Here is a 23,421-nt window from a genome sequence, read left to right on the forward strand (position 1 = left end):
TTAACATGGATGATATAAATATATTCTCAAAGAGATATCTTAATAGTACAGCTCTGTATACATATATATATATATATATATAAAATTTTCGAAAACATTTTTAAATCATTCTTAAAAAATTTCCGTCCATGTAAGTTGATCTGATTTCGCTACTCGCTTTATAGTACATTTTTATACTGCTTTTTCTTTTTATTTCATTTTATTTTCTGTTTTTACATGTTATTTTTAATTATTTTTACTTTTTGCGTTCTATTTTATTTGTTGTAATTTTTATTAAAAAAAATATTGAGTGCTCCTCACACTATTGTATTAATATATTTTGCTTTGGCTTTATTGATACAATATCAGAAAGCACTCTGTTTTACGGATATAATCGTGTGGGCTGATGAAAAGATTATATGTTTTTTTCCCGGTTTTTTAAATAAAATTTCATCCCTTTCTTTCCTTTCTTTTTTTTAACTGTTGTTTGTTATTTTTTTACTTATTATTCCCCCCCTTTTTTTTTCTTCTCATATGTCTATAATTTTTCTTTGTTTTTCCTCATTTTGAATATTCCCGGTATACCCTACACTGATGTTTTTTTAAGATCAAGCGCCATTGCCCGGTATACCTTCCACTGATGTTTTTTTAAGGTTAAGTGCCACTGTCCGGTATATATTTGCCCGATACTCCAAACACTGATGTTTCTTCTATTCTATCGTCAGTAAGTATTAAAATATAGAATACAAATAAATATAATAATATTAACGAATAAATTAATATAAAATTGGATATAACAAATATTTCGGACATTCACCAAAGCGACTATGTGATTGTTGACATTCACCGGTGAGAGTCAGAAATAAGGGTATTTAGGAAATATTTCGGACATACACCAAGCGACTACGTGAATGTCGACATTCTTCAGATTTGTTTCAAATGCAATTTCTAAGTATCATTAAGATGCATATAAACCAAATCGTATTGCGCATAAATTGGAAGAAATTTACACACGTCAACATTTTGGCAGGATGTTTATATTGCATAATTTTAGAACTACCACTTAAATAGGGTATCACCTGCCATAAAAAGCTAAACTAAAGTATATACAATGGGTGAGAAAAGCGAGCTCTAATTGCGGATCAATCCAAGAAGTGTGATAGTAGTTTCGAGAGTATGACCCTCAAGTTAATTTAGAATTTTTTTTAAAACGAAAGGACAGACAATTACAAACAAATAAGCCTTCTTAAGTGGAATATCTGTTGGATTTTGATTTTGCCCTAAAAACATTTCACTTATTATCAACAAATAAATGAGCCTACCTCGTAATAAATTTATCTGTTGACATTTTTAAGGAGATCATAAAGAATGGTATAATGGAAAACTGATAAAGAATGGTATAATGGAAACTAGTTTTTTCTTAAAATAATGTAAGTTTAAGTATTTTTTTAAACAACTTACTCGTTCCTTTCAGAGGTACTCTGCGATTTAAAGATGTGTCGGATTCCAGAAACAAAGAGAGTGATACCCTACTAACACAGACAGAGAAATTAATACAGTGTGATGATCCTGTAAACATTCAATTTACCTCGGTAAGTTATTTACTTATATTTTTTGTTAACTGTGACCATGTTATTATTATTTTTCTTATTGATTTTCGTCTAAATTTTCCTCGTTTTTCTCCTGTTTTCTTTTTGATTTTTTTGTATTTATTTATTGCGCTATATCATCATCAATTGCTCGAAAGCCCAGGGTGGGCCTTGACCTTCTTAAGAAGTTTTTCCAGGCTAACCTTTTTTTGCTAGTGTTTTCCAATTTTTTGTTATTAAGACCAAAAGGTCTTTCTCTAGGCCATCTATCCATCTCAAATTCGGCCTCCCTCTTTTTCGTGTGCCAACTGGTCTGGCATTGAAAACTCTTTTTGCAGAACGGTCTTCGTTCATTCTGATAACGTAGCCTGTCCATTTCATTCTTTGTCGCTTAATAAAGTTAATAATGTCAGGTTCATTATATGAGTGATAAAGCTCTAAATTTGATCATCTGAGCCCCAATCAATTTTTTTGAATTCCTCCAAAAATACTCCTCAATGCCTTTCTCTCAAAGGTACCCAAAATAGCGTCATCCGTACAAGATATGGTCCAGGTTTCACAAGCATACGTTAAAATTGATCTTATAAGAGATTTACATAAGAAAACTTTTGTTTTTCTATGAATTACATTAGATTTTTTATATTTTCGAATTCCGTTAAAACAATTATTGGCTATAGTAATTCCTCTTTATATTTCTATTGTGGTGTTGTTACTGTTGTTGATTGCAAAACTCAAGTAAACGAAATTGTCAATAAACTCGAATTTATTTTCTTCAATTTCTAAACGGGTGTTATTGAAGTTTGTTTTAGTACAGGGCAAATATTTAGTCTTGCTCTCGTTTATTCTCAGACCCATCTTGAGAGCCGCTTTCTCTAAAGAAATAAAAGCCTGTCTTAGTGCTATAGGTGTTGTTCTAGCAATGATGTCTATGTCATCAGCAAAAGCCAACAGTTGTGCAGATTTATTAAAAATATTTCCCCTCATGTTAATGTTGGAATCTCTTATTACATTTTCTAGTACTAAATTGAAGAGTAGGTATGCCAATGCCTCCCCTCTCGCATACCATTATTTACTACCATTGGGTTTGATAGATTATTCTGTATTTTGACCCTAGTTGTGGTTTGTGTCAGGTATATCAGCCTAGATAACTTTTTAGGCACTTTGAACTCGCTCAAGGCTGCAGTGAGGGCTTTTATATTGATGCTATCGTAGGCAGCTTTAAAATCAATGAAAAGATGGTGTGTATCTATTCCAAATTCTTTAGTCTTCTCCAGAATCTGCTGAATGTTAATATTTGCTCAGTGGTGGATCCTCCTTTCCTACATCCCCCTTGATATTCTCCAACCAGTTTTTCCACAAATGGAGAGAGTCTGTTGTATAAAATATTTGAAAATACTTTATAGCTTGTACAAAGCAAGCTAATACCTCTGTAGTTAGAGGATTCAAGTAAGTCGCCTTTCTTGTGTATTACACAGGTCACACTCATTTTCCATTCCTCAGGGATTATTTCCTGATCCCGAATTGCTTTTATTAAGTTATGTATGTACTTAGTCGTTTCAATTCCACCATTTTTCAGCAATTCGGATAGAATAGCATCAGGACCAGGTGCTTTATTGTCTTTAAGTTTGTTAATACCTTCAGATACTTCTTCCAACGATGGTGGTGCAGTCCCATCTTGGCTGTCAGTTTGCATGCTTTCTGTACGTATCTCATATCCATCGTTGTCTGTGTTCAGTAGACAATCGAAATGTTCATTCCATCTCTTCAACACCTCTGTTATATGACTCAAAATTACTCCTTCCTTATTACGACATGAGGTAATTCTTGGTTTGAATTCTTTACGCCCGAGGTTGATTTCCCGAAAAAAAGCTCTGCTTTCATTAGTATCGCTCAAATGTTCAACGTTTTTAAGGAGATCCTCGAACAATTTCCTCTTTTTTGTTTTGTGAATTCCTTTTCCCTCTCTTCTTGCATCCTTGTACGCAATCACTGGAATATATTATATATATATATATAATGGAAAACTGATAAAGAATGGTATAATGGAAACTAGTTTTTTCTTAAAATAATGTAAGTTTAAGTATTTTTTTAAACAACTTACTCGTTCCTTTCAGAGGTACTCTGCGATTTAAAGATGTGTCGGATTCCAGAAACAAAGAGAGTGATACCCTACTAACACAGACAGAGAAATTAATACAGTGTGATGATCCTGTAAACATTCAATTTACCTCGGTAAGTTATTTACTTATATTTTTTGTTAACTGTGACCATGTTATTATTATTTTTCTTATTGATTTTCGTCTAAATTTTCCTCGTTTTTCTCCTGTTTTCTTTTTGATTTTTTTGTATTTATTTATTGCGCTATATCATCATCAATTGCTCGAAAGCCCAGGGTGGGCCTTGACCTTCTTAAGAAGTTTTTCCAGGCTAACCTTTTTTTGCTAGTGTTTTCCAATTTTTTGTTATTAAGACCAAAAGGTCTTTCTCTAGGCCATCTATCCATCTCAAATTNATGTTGATATGCTAGTTGGCTTTGTTTTTGGCTATGATATATTATGATAAATCGCCAAAATTTTGGATCTCCTACCCATACTTTCTCTGTCCGTTGAGAATAAATATATTCACTTTTAATTTCAAATTTGTGGAGGCTGGGAGCCCTTTAAGGGCCTCCCAGTCTAAATTTTCTTAACGGTCAGAAATGTTGTTCTGGCTTTATGATCTCTCAATAGAGAGTATTATTATTTCATCCCTTTAAGGGATTTCTTATTTTCAAGATGTGGCCACTATCTGATTCAAATTATACTTAATAAAATCTAAATTTACATTCAATGACATTAATTTACATTAAATTACATTGCACATTATTTCCTGGAAACGTTATTGTTTTTATTCATTCAATATTGGCCTAAATGAACATTCATGTAAAACCACTATACAACCCTTGACGGCTAATGACGGGGAAGCAAAGTCTCCCCTCACCATACACCCCTAGTATTGTTCCGTGGCACCATGACAGCCCAGCTGTATGTCCATGAAATCCTGCAATCACATGTGTTGCCACTCATGCAACGACTCCTATGAGCCATTTATTAATAAGACAATGCTTGGCCTCATACAGCAAGGGTGTCACAAGACTGTCTCCATACTGTTACCACCCTTCCTTAGCCTGCCCGATCCCCAGATTTGTCTCCGATCCAGCATATCTGGGATCATTTGGGAAGGCGAGTTGGGCATTCCACGAGTTTGAACGAACAAATATGGAACGAAATGCCTCAAAACATCATACAGAACTTGTATGCCTCAATGCACGGTCGTATCGCATCATGCATTCGCGCTAGAGGTGGTTCAACGGGGTATTAACTCCTCCGTTCTTTTCCCTTTTTCTCTGAAATAAATTATCCTTTTTCTTTGATTTTCTAATTATTTACTTATCAAAGTAGTCATTACGCATGTAAAATTTCGTTTCATTTTGATATATATATGTAGTTATATATATATATATTCTTTTTTTCAGGGTACAACAAGCTTGCCAAAAGGAGCTGTTCTTACACATCACAATATCATTAACAATGCTATATATTCAGCACGGCGTGCTCAGTTTGATTTGATGGTAACAGATCATTACATGATAACCTTATTTAAACATGTTTGAGTTAAAAACCAACTCTATTGCTTTTTAAAAAATTACTTTTTTTATATTTTTTTAAATATATCTTAGCATTTTTAAGTATTTCTGATTTAAAAAAAAAGTTTTTATAAAAAAAAGTAACTTATATATAAAAGCAAAAGTTCAATACATTTACTTCACAATTAGAAAAGAAACTTTCCTAATTTTGCCCATTTACTAAACCACCAGTGGGTTAAATATTAAATATGATTTATCGTGTTAAAAATTTATTTTCAATTTAACTTCAAAAAAATCTGAGGAGAATTTAAAACCCTTAATATTAATATTTTCATAAATTAAGAATACTCTTGGTAATTAAGTACGAATCTGTACTTCTAAATTACCAAAAGAAAAATCAAGAGAATGATTTAAAATAATAAAAAAAGTTTAAAACATATATTGTTAGGTTTGAAAACAGTTATTGCATTAGTTAATTTAAGAGGCACTATATCATTCTTTACGACATCAAAATCTGATTTGTGACAACGTGACTGCTCACAATGCTTAATATCTAATCTTAATATGATTCGACACATTTTACGCACAAATCAAAGGTCAGATCATTTTTTTCCACTGAAAAATATTCCAAAAATAGAATAAAAACAAAGCTCTTCACAACATTAATATATCAAAATTCCTAAATATGATATATCGTATTCCTTTGTTGCCAGGACCACTAAGACACATTTTCTATGTCAAAATTTAATGTGTTATTTAACGTAAACAATTAGCTTGTTTTATTATTTATATCTAACCATTATTTTAGTAGCTCCCATTGAAGAATCACTTGATAACAAGTGATGAGATGTAACAATAAATTAAATGTAAGTGATGAAAAAGTTTGTATGTAGACGGTTACAATCAAATTCAGACTTGTTCACACAAATACAAATTTGTTTAAACAAATTAAGTTCCCGATTCTATGAGATAAAATTTAAATTTCATCATTTGATCGGCTATCTAGCTTTGCTTGTACATCCATATTTTTTTTAAAAAACTTTTTTTTTAAGTTTAATAAAGTTCTTCAGTTTCTTTAGTTTTAAGTTGTATTAATTTTTAGTTACCATTAAAGGTCGTAAAATGTTTTCGGTAAAAGTGATTAGTTAGCAATAGTGAAAAATTAAAATCCTAATAATTTTGTATTCATTATTTTAATCAGATATCATGACTAAAAAAGGTTTTCTTACTGGTTATAATAAAATAAATATAATTTATTATCTATTCAGTAATTATTAAACCGTGAATAAGTGAAGAAATTGATTCAAATATATTTATTATAAAATAAAGATAATTAAGGTAACTTCATAGAATTATTTTATTTTAAAGGAGCATACCATCTGGATACTTACTTTTAACTTGAAATAATAAACAAAATTAAAAGCAGAAAACGCTACAAAAGTATCATAAATAAGAATTACATGTGACAACATTAAATTAGAAATAAATAACTATTTAAAAAGTAAACAATACTTATATAACTTTTAGTAATTTTATTCTGATAACAATTAGAGAAATCAGAGTCTTCTGCTGAGGAAAAGGGTTAATACCACTTGCCTTAACTGTCGAAAGAGAATGTAAGAAACAAACATCCCTTTTTATCTGATTTTAATTATGTAAGAATTCGATTAAAAAATCTATCCTTTCATATAAAATCCCAAAATTTTTCCCAAATTATATCGATTATTTTAGCAAGCTACTTATAAAAGGAGAAAAAAAAATTCCTTAAAATTTCCAAATTCGGCTTAAAAGAACTTAAAGAGAATGCACCGAAAAAAGCATTATTTTTATCTGATTTTTTGTAATGTAAGAATTAGATAAAAAAAAAATATGTCCTTTCATATAAAATCCCCAACATTTTCACAAATGATATCGATCATTATACTATACCACTTACTAAAAATAAAAGCTAATCTCACTGTATCTTAACTAAATTAATTCCGGATGTAAAAAACCCAAATACGTCGTTGATATTATTTTATAATTAGAAGGTTTTTCAATACGAGGAAATAATGGAAGAATCAATAAAGTTTGAGATAGTACTACTTTGAGTACTATCAGTTGATCAGCAGTTTTCTATCCTGTTATTATCAAAACTGTCAAGAACAATGAACTATTCGATTGCGTAGAATGATTCTTTAAATTTTCAAACTTGAGAGTTCATCATCAACATCAACAATAAAAATAGGATTAGAATTTTAAAATTTAACAAAAACATGATGCCATTACATCATGCTTCATCAGCACATTAGCATCATGCTTATTTTTATGAAGCTCTTTTTATGTAAATTATTACAATAATTTCTGTAATGAATTTTACATTTCTCGGTTATTTAAGATACTATTTATAGTTTCTAGTGATCGATTTCGAAAAAAAACATAGTTAAGGCAATAGTAAACAATAATTTAAGAAAGAAATGGAGATTAAAAATTTAAGTTCTAGGGAACCACTTCTCTAAAATTTAGGAAATTAAAAGTTCAGAAAAGTATATTTACTAGTTTTCGTATAATTAGATGGGGCAAGGATATACGTAGATGATAATATAAAAGAGTTTCCCTAAGATTAATTAATAAAATTCATATAAAAAGGAAATATACAGATCATATTATTAATTCGGGGACGTTTCTTAACAGGAATGTTTTTTTTCACGATCAATTGTTATTAACTCTATATTTTTATTTTATTAATCAAACTATACAATACACTTGTGCATTTTTCTTTAATTTAAACAGAGACCAATTTTGTGTTGCCAAGTACCTCTCTTCCATACGTTCGGTTGTGTTATAGGGACATTGAGCCCCATTCTTCATGGTGGTACAATTGTTTTTCCAAGTGCTGGGTTCGATTCCATAGAAAGCTTAAAAACTATAGAAAAGTACAGGTCAGTTTTTTACAGTTCTGATTTTTTAATTGATAAAGTCTTTATGTTAATTAGTTCATGTGAAGTTCATACGTATATCTCTTAGTATATAAAATTGAAAGTTTATCTGTGTGCATATACTCTAATATTTAGACAATAAGTGCACCAATTCGTTTTTTATTTCTTCAACAGTTTGATTATTTTTCAACGATGGCTTTAAAGCAATATTGCTAGTTTCCTGTGAAGTGTAGTTTGAGCGTAATGCCGAAAAAATGATAGCCTGTAGTTGAAACTCCTTGTTGCTGCTTAAATTTTCATTAATCTTTTAAATGGCTTTTCCGATTGTAGGGGGGTTTTCTTTTTAAAATTTTCTAAAGTTTTTTTTTTTTTTTTTTTTTTCATTTTGTAATTTTTTTCCCTTCAATTTTCTATATTAATTGTTTACATGCAATGTTTAAAAATTCCGCATCTGGCTTGCACCGACCACAGTGCTGACGTGAAATATCCTCAGTGGTAGACGGATCATGAGTTAGAATCCCCTTGCCGTCAAACTGACAGTGGGAGGTTCTCGTGGTCTTCCTCTCCATGTAACTCAAATGCGGGTTAGTTCTGTAAAAAAAAAAGTCCTCCAGGAAATCAAATTTCTCTCCCAATACTTGATCCAGGAGTTTCCTTGTCTTCTGGATTGAGTTCAAAATTACAAGGCTACGGAGTTGAACATTAGTAGTCGTAAACCCAAAAATTGGGTCGGCTGTTCAACGACGGTTATAAAATAAAATAAAAAATCTTGTGCTATGTGAGCCTGTTCAACGGAGAAACAGATAGTCATCAGTCTGGAAGAAAAACGAATAGTGTGGTGTATGATTGTATCTATATTATATATTTGATATTTAAATTATTGTAAATGATGATGTTTAATAGTAACTTACAATTGTTTTTTATTTAATGGCAGAGTATGCTGTCTATTTTATACAATAAATGTTATTTTTCGATCTTCAAGCTTCGTCATGTCTTGGACTCAGAGCAGGGGGAACTAACTATAGCTGGTTGCCAATGGCACCGAGATACATGAACCGTAAAGTGCACAAAATTTAAAGAAAGGAACAACCGTAATATATTTTAATCAAATGATCGGATTGTTCTTTACAATGTTGCAATATTGGCAATTCTGGGGACTAACTTAACTTTTTTAAAATTCAATAATTCAACAGGGTCTTTTACTTATCTAAAATATTTAAATATCACCTTAATTTTCTATTTTTTAATAATTATTGTCCAAAATTGCATTTAAATTGGTATAATATTATATTTTTAGTCGGAATTAAATGATTATGAGACTAATATTACAAGTTCGTTGAATCATGATATTATATAAAACAGCCATATCTGCATCTATTTGAAAACAATTTTCGAAAGTAACTATTAGAAAACAAAAAATTAAAATTAAATTTAGACCAAATTAAGATAATTTCCATGAATAAAAGTACACAAAAGTTTAAAGGCACACATAGCGCCCCTAGCAGACCTACGATGTGCCCACCCACACCCTCCAAGTCTCTCACTGATTTTAGAATCACCCTGTGTATACATTGTATGTACGTACATACATTGTATTTGCATGAGAATTCCTTGCAAATACATACATTCGTTGAACATTCATATATTGCAACTATGCACGGTGAACAACGAGAAAAAAGAAACATCCTGGATATCTTTTGATCCTAATGATTGAATTTTTTCGAACTAGATCTCAATCTTAATGGTTCGAGGTGATAATCTCATATGTGTAGACGATATTTTAAGACGGTATTTTAAGACGACTTGGCAGAAAAAGGTGGCATATTTAAAAAGTCGACTTCTCAGAATGTATTCGACCAATTTCGTTCAAACTTTGTATTTTTCCTTACAAAATTACATTCCTTAAAATTATATTAAAATGTGCTTACCTTACAATTTTTTTTTACTATTGTCAAGTAAAATAATAAATAATTGCTAAAAAATAGTTTTGCAAAGAATTATTTTTGGATAAACAATTACCACTGTGTACAAAAATTCTTCGATTTGCTTAAAAGTTTCTTGAGCGATAAACAAATACGTAAAATGTAAAATTAACAGTAAAGGGTTCAAACTTTCAATCGCATTTCGGACCAAACTATTAAGGCCATATTTCTTGAATTGCGGCTGTTCCCTATATTTTGGGTGTCAGAGATTATAATCCGGCAAAAAAGTGGTATGTTTATTCAGAAAAAGTACGTTTTTGTATCTCCTTCTATAACATAAAATATCCTTACTCTGACTAATTAACATATTAGAGGTCACCTCTTAAGCCATTGAATCCAAGTAGATGAAAATCCAATCATTAGATCAAAAGGTTTTCAGAGTGTGATTTATTTTTTTTATTTTTTATTCATATATTTATTTTTTGTGACCTGTATATACGTACATTGTATATATACACAATTTATGTACATAATATTACACTCCTCGATCTAATTGTCTATTATCCCAGATTTGTTTATTGTCCTAAATAGAATGATAGAAATTTATACTGTAATCGTATAATTTAATTACCTATAATCACAATTGCATTTAATCATATTTACATGTAATCATATTTTTTAATTACTTGTAATCATGATTACGTGTCATTATTATCATGTGTAATCAGAGATTATGAGTACATGTAATCATTTTCCCCACTACTTGTGATTGCAAGTAATTGATTGTATCGAATTAATTATTTGTAATCAATTACAGTTGTATTTGATTACTGTATTCGGCGCCCAAATCTCTTCTTAAACCATATAAAACAAATTAATAAGTGAGACCGAAAAATCGACCATTTAGATCAAATCCCATATAATCACTAGCGTTACTTATCTCATATACATCAACTTGATAAAACATAACCTACCGCCATCTATCGGTATAAAATGCTTTTACTTTCGTTTCTATACATAAAAAATTACATTACATTACTAAACTTTAAAGAAATTATCGAAATGCAAATGTTTTTAGTTTTAATTTTTAGTAAGCACTTCTTATTTTAAATATTTAATACGGCTTTTATTATAAATTTCGACCAACGAATTTTTTATAATTTTTTTTTTTAAAGTTACGAAGGTCAGAAAGGTTTCCAGAATAGAAGTGTGTTAAACATTAAGTGAACATATCTTTAAAAAAAAACATTGGGACATTTATTTATTTTTTCCAGAATGTATAGAACTTTTTGATAGATTTATCTGTCCATACTTTTTAATTATTCTAAAATATAGAAGTATATTAGCTCTATAAATATTGAAAAACATATTCACTTCTATTTTCACAGATGCAACGTTCTATTTGGAACTCCAACAATGATAATAGACATTGTCAAGAATTACAAGCTTCTTCATCATGACATTAGTTCACTTAAACAAGGTAGATTTTCATACCATTCAAGTTTTGAGTAATACTTGTATAGAATACATGCATGTAAATTTCCTGCATTTATTTTGAAAAGAAATATAACTCAATTTTTCACTAATCTTTCTGCACATTTGTAAGAAAATAATAAAAGTTTTTTAAAAATAAAACTTCATTACATATTAGAATCATTTCAGAACAACTCTTAACCGGGGTTTAATTTTTGTTATTGCATAAAATATAAAATATTGTTCACATTTTCAAACATACCAAATAGCTTGTATACTGTTTCGCAAAACAATTTTCCTGTTATTTTAGTGTTACAAACATAGAGTTATAACTAAGTTTGAACAGCAGTATAAAAACAAAGCATAATTTTTTTAAAGCATAAAAATGAAATTTCTTTTTCTATTTTAATTATTTTACTCAGTGTTATTTAAAATGTTCTTGATAAGAGTTTGGTTATTCATAATAGGCCATAGTTTCTCGCTTTTATTTTTCGGTTAGTTTTAAATTATAACTAAATCAGTAGTCTGAAGAAAAAACCAATTGCAAACCCAAAAGTATTTATTTGTTCTTAAACACAGTTTATTGTAAAAATATCGTGATAAAGAAAATTTTTATTTTACTTTATTTATTTTATTTTTTTATTATTATTTATTTTTTATTTATTTCAGCCCATGAAATATTATCTGTCCCATTGTGTCTCATTCTTATTTCTAAAACACAAAATCCTAACGTAATTTTTTCGAAGCGTCAAAGTAAACTTTACATAAACGCGCCCTAGAATTAGAATTTGATCATGAATTATACAATTTTTAATTCAATCTTTGTTTTCACCAAAATTAATTATCAATAAAATTATGAATCACCTGTATTTTATTTTTGAAGAAAACAGCAAATGAATTTTTAAATTTTTGCTATAAGTAGGATCTATACAATATACTATAGTAGTATCTGTACAAGATTTATAAACAACCTGATATTACATAACCTGAGCAACCTGATATACATAAAAATAAATATAATGAATTGGATCACCCACGTGATTCGAATGAGTGACGACAACACAATGAAAAAGATAGTGTAGTGCCTTTTAGACCCACTGGAAAAAGAAAGCGAGGAAGGCCGCGGTTGAGATGGGGCGTCTCAGTGGAGTCTGATTTTCTCGCAATTAATGAAAAAAATTAGGGATCAAAGATAAATCGGAAGTCGTCGTGGAGAAATCTTCAGAGGAAGGCATTGGCTCACATTGGGCTGTCTGGCCAACCATGATGATGATGACTATAAGTAGGACGTTTTTTCCCCCATCTTTAAATATCAACTTCAACTGCGGAACAATTTTTTTTTGTTGCTTAAAACTCTTGACAAACGTGAGAACAAGAAAATCGTCATCATTAGATATTTCTTGTCAAATCCTTAAATTTTATCAATTTTTGCTCTGCTTTCTTTCGAAATTTCGTAGATAAAAGATAAAAACAGGGGTGGGTGGGAAGTAAGACAGAGAAAAAAGTGCACCCTGAAGGATTTACCATTATATTAGATTTTTAAGTTTTGATATGCAATCTAAGTGGTTTGACGGACCAACTTTATTCATGAATTAATTCGTATATTTGAGCTTCAAAATAACACAATAAATAACAGAGCTTTAATTTAACTCTAATTTTTTCTCAGAAATTTAAAACATGGAAACTACAACCAATAGTGCTTGATGAGGGGATAGATTAAGTCACCCCTGTTTCTCTTTGCGAATCGTTACTTTTTATGGTACACGAGTACATGTACAATTGATTCCATGGGATGAAAACTTGATCATTGGATGTTAATTCACATCCAAAATTTATTTATGGTATTATTTCCTTAGAATATAAATACAATGAATACCGTGGCAAGTATCAAATGATTCGATCAATAATGATCAAGTGAGATGATCAATTTGAACGGCAATCATCATAATTCGATCCATCAACACGGCAATCAAAAAGTCAACTGTCTACTTGAATTGACTGTTAGATCAGTAACTATATTTTATTAATCGCATGGTTAATTGATTAACTCTTGACCAAGAGAAATATCAAGACTAACGTCATCCCATTAATTAACAAGACAATAACTTAAGTTACTAAATTAGACTATGAAATGTATTTTTTTCTTCTTAACAAATATGATTTATTGAGATGGGTAACATTTCTTGACTCCAAAAAATTAGCCGTGAATAGAAAGCTAAAGCTGTTGTATTAATAACGACCGGATAAGTCCGGACAACATGACCGGACGAATAATGACCGGACAACACGAAAACGAACTGGACAAGAGTTTGGGCCTCGTAATGCTATATTTTATTTATGTATTTCCCTATATCTTTGGAAAAATAACTGAAATTAAAAAAATATAGTCGCCGCGGCTCAGGGGATAGAGCGTTCGCCTCCCAATGAGGTGGCCCAGGTACGAATCCCAGCTGTGGCTGGTTGATGCGAATTTTGCTCTCGATTTGCACTGACCACAGTGCTAACTTAAAATATCCTCCGGGATAGACGGATCGTGGATTACAATCCTCTTGCCGTGTTCTCTCGAAGGCAAATTTCCCCTATTACTTGATCCATAAGTTCCCTTGTCTTCTGGATTGGGTTCAAAGTTACAAGGCTACGGAGTTGAACATTGGTAGTCGTAAACTCGAAATTGGCTTGGTTGTTCAACGATGGTTATAAAATAAAATAAAATTAATTAAAAAGTTGCTTACCAAATTATAGTTTCATGAATAAAATTATTTAATTCAATTATTAATGCGAAAATTATAAAATTATTTTTTTAGTTACAAGTGTCAAAAATCGAAAAGTTTAGAATTATTTGTTATAAATTATGATATTTGAGATGACAAAATTTAAATTTTTAGTGAAATTTGTTTTATTGTTTTTTAGTGCTTATAAAATTCCGATTTAAGTCAAACATTGAACTCTGGTATTTATGTCAAGCGGTACTTTTGCGTTGTATCGTATTACTTTTATCAAACATTTTGCTATTATGTGCTGTAAAAATCCCTTCCTCGCAAGTTGGGAGTACTTTTTCTTTTAAATTTCTTCAGATTGATTAACTCTAAAATTAATTAAAACTATCTAAAATTAGTTAAAACTAGTACAAAATACAAAAATAAAATTTTTTTCTGTACAAATATTCGAAAAGTAGTTAATTCATCTGCCTGTAAGTCTATTATTGATAATGATTACTTTTTCAGTAACTATAGGAGGATCTCCTGCACCAGGTGGGCTTTTAAAAGAATTACAAAATGACTTGAAAATTCAGAAAGTTCAAGTAAGTTAGGCATGGAGTTTTAATCGTACACATTCTTACTCAATATTCTTTTCTTACTCATTTCTGATGCGAATATTTACTAAAAAAAACTTTTTTGAATAGAACTTCTTCACAATTTAGGTTAGAATTCATTTTTTTAAAAAATAAATAAATAAATTTCGATCAAAAATTATGAAAGAATGGTGTAGACTGTATTCATAATTTCAAAAAAAATCTTGAAATGATAATTAAGAATTTAAAAAATATTTTATTTAAAAAAATATATTAAAAAGGGAACATGCTTATTTTTCTCTGAATTATTATTTTGACTAAAAGAAGACTTTGCAAAGCTTTTTGGAACTGAAATAATATACGCTTTTTATCAAGCTATGATTCTTAGCTGATATTTCGAATAAATGATTATAACTATGAAAAATCATTTCATTTATCACGACAGAGTGCTATGAGTGCACTTTTCATTATAAGTAATATGTTCAGCTTCATTATTCATGACAATATGTTCAATTTCATTCCACAGATAAAATAGTATTGGGTCGCATTGTTCTGCATAAAAGGTTTTTTTCTGAGACATCGCACCATTTTTGTTGATTCTTACGTAAAATGTCCTCTTGAATAACTAGGGTAAATTCGAATACGACTCTTTCTCCACCCACCGTTTCATGACGACACACTTACTCCAGTTTTTTGCTGATTCTTACGTAAAATGTCCTCTTGAATAACTAGGGTAAATTCGAATATGGCTCTTTTTCCTCTCACCGTTTCATGACTACACACTTACTCCAGTTTTTTGCTGATTCTTACGTAAAATGCCCTTTTGAATAACTAGGGTAAATTCGAATACGACAATTTAATACACTCACCCTAGTTTATCAATTTTCGATAATTTAAAGCACTCATCCTAGTTTTTTCACTTTTTGATGATTTAATGCACTCACTCTAGTTTTATCATTTTTCGATAATTTAATGCCTCACCTAGTTTTATAACTTTCCAATAATTTAATTCAATCATTCTAATTTTATCACTCTCGATAATTTAATGTACTTACTCCCTACTTTAATCACTTTTCAATAATTTAATGCTCATGAATTTGTTTTAGGGGGAGAAAGGAAAAGAATCACTTTAACCATTTAATTTTTAAATATCACAACTTTTTTCAATTTTCGATAATTTAGTACAATCATCCGAATTTTACCACGTTTCGATAACTTAATTCGCTCAACCTGGTTCAATCACTTTTCGATAATTTAATAGTCATGAATTTGATCTGGGGAGAAAGGAAAAGAATGATTTTAATCATTCAATTTTTTTAAGGAGCTAAAGAGTTAAAAATTTCTGAAACATGAACAGTTCGTAGGAAAAAAGTAGGCTCTTTTAACATTAAAAATAATGAATAAAAATTATATAGGTCTTTTTTTTCATAGAGTTTCTTCAAAATAGAGTAAAGTTAATCTTTTTTTTCTTAATAATACACATCTTCAAAATAACAGATCATGGTGTAAAATTTAACTAAAGAAAAATAAGATTTGTTAAATGGAATAACATAATGTACCCCTATGCATTTTTCAGATAGCTTATGGTTTAACCGAAACTAGCCCTGTTATAAGTTTAACAAATCTAAATGAAGGCAAGGAAGCTATGATAAGTGATTTTCTGGAACCTATAGAGGAACTCGAGGTAAAATATTTAAAGATGTCTTTATTTAGATATTGTGAGCGAATAATTATGATTACTACAGTAAAATGAAATTTGACATTGGTGAAAGAAATTGTTTAATGAAGCAATTGTTTTTATACTGATTAATTTTGATAAAAGTAAAAAAAAAAAACATCAGTATACCATATCAGAATGAGTCTGGAATGTTTCATTTTTAATTGAATTTTTATATTTATGTTCGTTTTAATTTATTTCTTAAAAGTTGCTGATATATTAGTCATTTTCATTTCTTACCAAAGTAACTAAAAATTTATTGAATGTTTCCACAAGATTCATTTCAAAACGTTTGAGCAAACTTTTCAAATTGTAAATTTTATTTATTTATTTATTTGCAAACAGTTGTACTGATATTAAAATTTTTGTTACAAACAGCGACAGGCTTCAGCATTTTTTGTACCTCATTGGTGTTACTGGTTTTAAAATATGTAATATTTTGTAACTCAAATGATTATTTATTTAATTTCTACAAATAAACAACTAGTATTATTTAATTTTTCAAGAAAGCTAAATATAATTACTACTATTATATCATTCTCCATATAATATTTATTAAATGTGATAAAATAATATCTGTTCAGTATAATAGACAGATTTGCGCAGGCATTTAAAAGTTAAGCATATTTTTACATATATATCTAGACTAAACGTATGCCTAACTTTATTGGATATCAATGTATATTTATCTAAAACATTTAATACTACACTGAGGAGCCAAAAAAAACTGGTATACCTACCTAATGTCGTGTAGGGCCCCCGCGAGCACGCAGAAGTGCCGCAACACGACGTGGCATAGATTCGATCAATGTGGGAAGTAGTACTGGAGATAATTGACACCATGAATTCTGCAGGGCTATCCATAAACCAGTGGGAGTAAGAGGGGGTGAGGATATCTTCCGAACATCACGTTGCAAGGCATCCCAAATATGTTCAATAATGTTCATGTCTGAGGATTTTGGTGACCAGCGGCACTCTTCTGAATTTAGACACTTCCGTTTTCCACCAAAATCCCTACACGATACTAGGCAGCCCTACACGATATTAGGCAGGTATACCAGTTTTATTTTGGCTCTTCAGTGTAGAACTTAACATTTCTAATATACAATTTCTAAAATTTCATTGTTCAATGCAATGCAAAAAATAACTAATGGAAAGTCTGCCACTTGAAGCAATTTTGTTGAATGTATAAATTCATAATAAAGTAGACAAATTTGGCTATACTGATAGAATAAACTACACTGGTGTGCAAAACTTAAGCAACAAGTGCATTTTTGTCATAACTCTACAAGAAATCATCCGATTGACACGAAATTTGAATATGATGTACATTATTTTGTACTTAAACGATGGTAAAAGAATAATGGTGCAGAAATGACTATAAAGCTTAAAGTAGGGTTTGGAACAAAAAAAGGCTTTATTTGACATATAGTGGCGTTACACATGATTGCCTGAAGAAGCGTAAGTACAACTGGCAGATATTCCCTAGTATGGGATATGCCCTCCCTTACTGTAATTGCTGCTTGCCATCGTCTTTCCATGCAAAGCACCAGATTATCCAGGAGTTCTTGGGATAAACGTCTCCATTCCTCCTTTAACGCATCTTTCATCTGATGGGTGTTACCAGGAGGATACTTTCGTGTCGCAAGACGTCTCCTTAATGCATCCCACACATGCTCTATGGGATTTAGATCTGGAGAGTAAGCTGGCCAATCCATTCGTGTGATATCTTCCCTAACCAGTAGCTCTTGAACATTAGCAGTACGGTGTGGGCGGGCATTGTCATCCATAAATATGAAGTCTGGTCCAATGGTCCCACGGAACAGACGCCACATGGAGTAGGATTACCTCATTGCAGTAGCGGTCTCCAGTTACAGAACCTCGGTCGAAGATCTGAAGCTCAGTCCGCCCGTTCAACATAATGCCACCCCAGACGACAACTCCAGAACCACCGTAACGATCTCTTTCCGCGATGTTATTGGGATGAAATCGAGCTCCAACCTCTCTCCAGATCAACTTGACGTTGAGAATCGCTTGTAGCACTAAAACGACTCTCATCTGTGAAGAGGACGCGACTCCATTGATGAGGTGTCCAGGTTTCGTGTTCTCTGCACCATTCTAAACGGTGCCGCCGATGGCTAGCTTTTAAAGGTATGCAGCGTTCAGGACGTCTAGCAAATAAGCCTCCTTTGTGGAGGCGTCTGGCCACTGTAAATCTTGATACTTGTCGTCCTGTTGCTGTGCGCAGTTGCTGAGATATGGCGCTCGCTGACTGAAAACGGCTTCTTTTCGCCTGGAGGACAATGTAACGGTCATTTCTTGGTGTTGTTTTCCTTGGACGGCCACCACCAACCTTCCGAACAGCTGTACCAGTAGTTTTAAAGGCATTCCAAGCACGAGTAACAACACTTTTGTTGATCCCGAACTCTTCGCGGCAACACTGGTCACACTACGCCCCTCCTCAAGCTTCCCAATCATTCTTCCTCGAGTAAAGTCGTCTAAATGATTTCTTAAAGACATGTTTCACAAAACAAATCACTTGCACTTGCAGCGAATGTCTTTAACTACGGTGCTCTTCATTCTTTTATCGCAGCTTTGACCTGCGCGCGCCGACCCACAAGGTTTAAGTACACTTACATCACCTACGACGCTTTATGTCTAAAATTTGCATACAAATAATCTTTCTACCGAATTACGTGTATATTATACTGCAATTTCATGGGTATCTTATACTTTGTTGGGGAGCTGTGGCCGAAAAACCACTTGTTGCTTAAGTTTTGCAAACCAGTGTAATGTAAAAGAGGCAAGAGAAACACTAGTTAAAGAACCTTTTTTTTTATTTAATATGAAATTCGTATAATCTCCAAAAAATAAGTTTCAGAAAATCTTTCCGAACAACTTTTTTTGTGATACTAAATTTATTGAGCTTTTTTTAAAAAGTACATAATAGATAAAAGTTTTAAAAAAACAGTAGAGAAGTAGTAATTTTGTGAAATAAAATATACAGTTTTGTTCAGACATATTTTAGGGTTTCATTTAATTTTAATTCAGTTGAAGTTACAACTGTGAGAAATAAAACCTTAAATACTGGGTGTGTCTCTAAAATGGATCTTTTTTTAAAAATTCCTCCTAGTCATATAGTTACAATTACTTGGTGAGGGTACGGCTGATGCTCAAGTTTAAATTGTTTGAGGCTAACCGTTTTACAGTGACTATAGAAGCCTAGTTGATGTATCGTATAGTTTTGTTGTTTTTAGGTTGTTATAGTCACCATTTTTCTCTACATATATGATAAAATAGTGTTTCTCAGCCTTTTTTTTTTTTTGTCACAGCACATCTTTAACGATTTCAAAATCTTGCGGCACCCAAAGAAAAAGATAAGTTTAAAAGTTGTTAACTTGCCTATAATACACTGTGTTAAATATTTTATGATAATAATTTGGAATGTAAAATAATATAATATGTACTATAAAAACAATGTTTATTAGGGGATTAATTACAAATGAATAATAAGAATATTTTTAATGAGAAATTTGTGCTTGATGTTTTTTGATAATTTCATTTATATTGGGTCATAATAATGACAATGTTACTCTCATGTCGTCTTCTACATTTAACAGTCTCGATCTTTTTTTCGCTTTTATGTTGGTTAATACTGAAAATCCGAATTCACACAAATAAGATGCAGAAAATTGTAATAATATTTTTAAAGCGTTTTTGGCTATCATGGGATTATCGCATCTAATGTTAATCCGAAATGAATTAATTGATTCTTCCGCATATTTTAAAATTAAATCTCGAGTGTTATAAAGCAAAATTAGTTCTTCCTCTTCATTCAAAGTTAATTCAAATACAGAAGTACTTGTTATCACAAATGGAATACGAACCCAATCAAATTTTTTTAGATCTAATTTTGGGAAATAATGAATTATCCGTTACAATATTCATATACACTGGTCGACAAAATTAAGAGATGGAAGACATTTTCCCAAATATCTCAAAAAATACTGAATATAAATAAATGAAATTTGGAATGGATATAGCTTATTCCATGATAATAAAGTATGCAAAACAAAAATGAACGTGCCATTCACTGGCAGGACCTATTGCCAAGAAATCCAATGTAGTCTGAATTTAAGGATAAAAGATGACAATAAAAGTGAGGCTTGTACAGTGTGTGTTGCCTCTAGTATGGTGTATGGTCACCCCTGACAGACAGACAGCATGCACAACGAGTATGCATGCTGTTAATAAGGGAGTTAAGGAAGACTTGTGGAAGACCCTCCCATTCTTCGACCAGAGCAATTTTTAATTCCAGAATGGTTCAGGGGGGAGGTTGGCGCATCGCATTAGCTCTCCCAAGAGCATCCAAAGCATGTTCGATAGGATTCAGGTCAGGGGATTTGGCAGGCCAATCCATTCACTGAATATCCTCGCTTTCCAGATACTCATCAACCATGAGAGCCCTATGTGGTCGCGCATTGTCGTCCATAAAAATGAACTCAGGGCCAACAGCACCCCTGAAAAGATGCACATAGGGCTCAGAGGACCTGCCTGTACCTCTGGGCATTCACGGAACCATTGTTAAACACATGGAGCGGTGTGCGGGTATCTTGCATGATCCCTGCCCAAACTATGAGTCCTCCACCAGCATAATGGTCCCTTTCGATAATGTTGCTGGGATGGTATCGGGTTCAAGGTTCCCTCCATATCAATAACTGTCCAGAAATAGCGTCATAACGTCATAGAAATGTGCGTCATAGAAGAATATAGCGTCATAGAAATGTGCGAAAATGCTTTCCATCTCCTAATTTTGTCCACCAGTGTGTATATAAGTACTTTTCTTTAATTTAAACTTTACTCGTAATAAAAAAAAAAACATTATAATTTTTACTATATACATTTCTAACATTTTGGCGGCACACTTTATGAATTTGGCGGCACACAAAAGTGCCGCGGCACAGTGATTGAGAATTACTGTGATAAAATAATGCGAACATTCCTTTTAATTCTCTACGAATTTTTCCTTCTCTACCATTGCTTTAGCTTTCTAGTGACCCAAGCAATGTTACACTTTGGTGATACAGTTTGAAATGTCTTACATAAATGATTTTATGCATATCTATCAAAAAAAATTTATTAATTATATTAAGTGAGAAAAGTTTAAATTTGTTTTCTTTATTTCATAACAATTAATTTGAAATTCATTAGCATATGCTTAGAAAAGTTCAAGCAGATCCAGTGTTCTAGAAAGTACTGTCGAAAAAATAAGAATGCTTTCGGACTTATTGTTATTGATTTTTTGTGGAAACTAAATTGCTGCATCATACCTCCATCTATTATTTATTTGATTTTTAATTCGAGTGTAATATGATTAACAATTTACTCTCTAAAATGACAGTGTTCACAATTCTAATCAATGTACATATCTAACTTCAAAAAGATTTCCAATTTCTTGAGAAAAAAAATGCGTAAACTCAATGTGTTTAGTCTCTTTAATATTCTGCTTGCTTTCCGCTGAAAATAGCTTTCTCCTTGTACTATAATGGTTGGGATTTTCTATTCTACAAAACTGGAAGCTAATTTACGATTCAGCGACTTTCAACTATTCGTTCTCTTTGTTTGGGGATTTTTCTTCTTCTTCATAGTTATAGTTGGTCGTATTTATAGTGCAAGCTTTAATTTCTTTTAAAAAATTTTCCTGAACTAAAAAAAATTAACAATCAATTTTTTTATTTAACAAATTGGAGAGCGAGTCGTTTAGAGCCGCTGAATGGGAAAATCGCAAACAGGAAAGCCTGTATTCAAATGATTAATATGAAGTTCAGCTTAGCATATAGCACAATGAGTTTAAATAGCAAAAGAAATAATAATAATAATTTTAAAAATTAAATAGAACTTTAAACTTCTTCCTCTTACAACAGTTAATACAGAATTTGTATAAATAAAAATACACTGTTTCTAAAATATTCAAACCTAATCCTTTAAGAGAGTACTGTCACATTTAACCTCGCTTCTCAATACTTTTCTCATAAAGTTCAGACAACACAGTTGGTATCATTCAATTTTTCTATTAATCTTTTGTACATTATATTCTTTTGCAACTGCGTGTTAATTGCTAAATTTAAATTTTTTAGATGACATTTAAATCTATGTTTCTCTTAGTTGAAAATCATTGATGAAGAGGGCCGAATAGTTCCGATAAACACAAAAGGAGAAGTTCTGGCTAGAGGCTATTCAATATTTTCTGGCTATTGGAACGACAAAGTTAAAACAGAAGAGGCTATTGATAAATCAAAATGGTTTCATACTGGGTAAGATGGAAAAAATGACAATGGTTAAAAAACATTTAACAATGGTCAATTCAATGTCGAACCTAAAACACTAATTTATACAATTAAAGTCAACTGCTTTAAAGGAAACTATTTTTCTTTCAATGCCAATGATCAATTTTTAAGTTGAGTACATACATTAATCCCCAAAAGTTAAATTGCAGCCTGTAGTTTGAGACTGATTTGAAAATGATGAACATAAAAACAAGAAATTTGGAGAAAATGTGTTCTGAACAGTTTTTTATTGAATGCGACTTAGAAATTTAAATAAATTCAAACATAATTATTAAAAACTCACACTTTTCAGAAAAATCCCTATTGAAAAAAAAAGCAGCACTCAGCAGGGAAAAAATCAACCGGAATAACTTTTGATCTGGAGAACGGATCTTCATGTATTAGGACTCAATCCCAGAACCGAGGATCTGAGGCGGTGATCTCAAAGATGTGTTATTAGTTAGTGCAGACGATATATAAAGTCAAAGATGTTGTGCTTGACTAGAAAAGTCATGACAGACGATGCAGAAGGAATTGGCACGTTGTCTTCATGGAGAACTCATGACTTCTTCTAACAGTA

At 31.2% G+C, this 23,421-nt stretch overlaps 1 protein-coding gene across 1 annotated transcript in view; it reads left to right on the plus strand.

Annotated features, from left to right (window-relative positions):
- The window catches only part of LOC107448220 (medium-chain acyl-CoA ligase ACSF2, mitochondrial), a gene marked incomplete in the record, with an annotated part of 38,867 nt that overhangs the window by 7,692 nt on the left and 7,754 nt on the right, over positions 1 to 23,421 (plus strand). The window contains 7 exon segments of the mRNA XM_043042746.2: positions 3,683 to 3,800; positions 5,083 to 5,178; positions 7,966 to 8,114; positions 11,422 to 11,513; positions 14,731 to 14,807; positions 16,375 to 16,482; positions 22,681 to 22,829. Of these exon segments, the coding sequence (XP_042898680.1) occupies positions 3,683 to 3,800; positions 5,083 to 5,178; positions 7,966 to 8,114; positions 11,422 to 11,513; positions 14,731 to 14,807; positions 16,375 to 16,482; positions 22,681 to 22,829 (789 nt within the window).

This window comes from Parasteatoda tepidariorum, chromosome 4 (assembly GCF_043381705.1).
Source record: "Parasteatoda tepidariorum isolate YZ-2023 chromosome 4, CAS_Ptep_4.0, whole genome shotgun sequence".
Classification (NCBI taxonomy): Eukaryota; Metazoa; Arthropoda; class Arachnida; order Araneae; family Theridiidae; genus Parasteatoda; species Parasteatoda tepidariorum.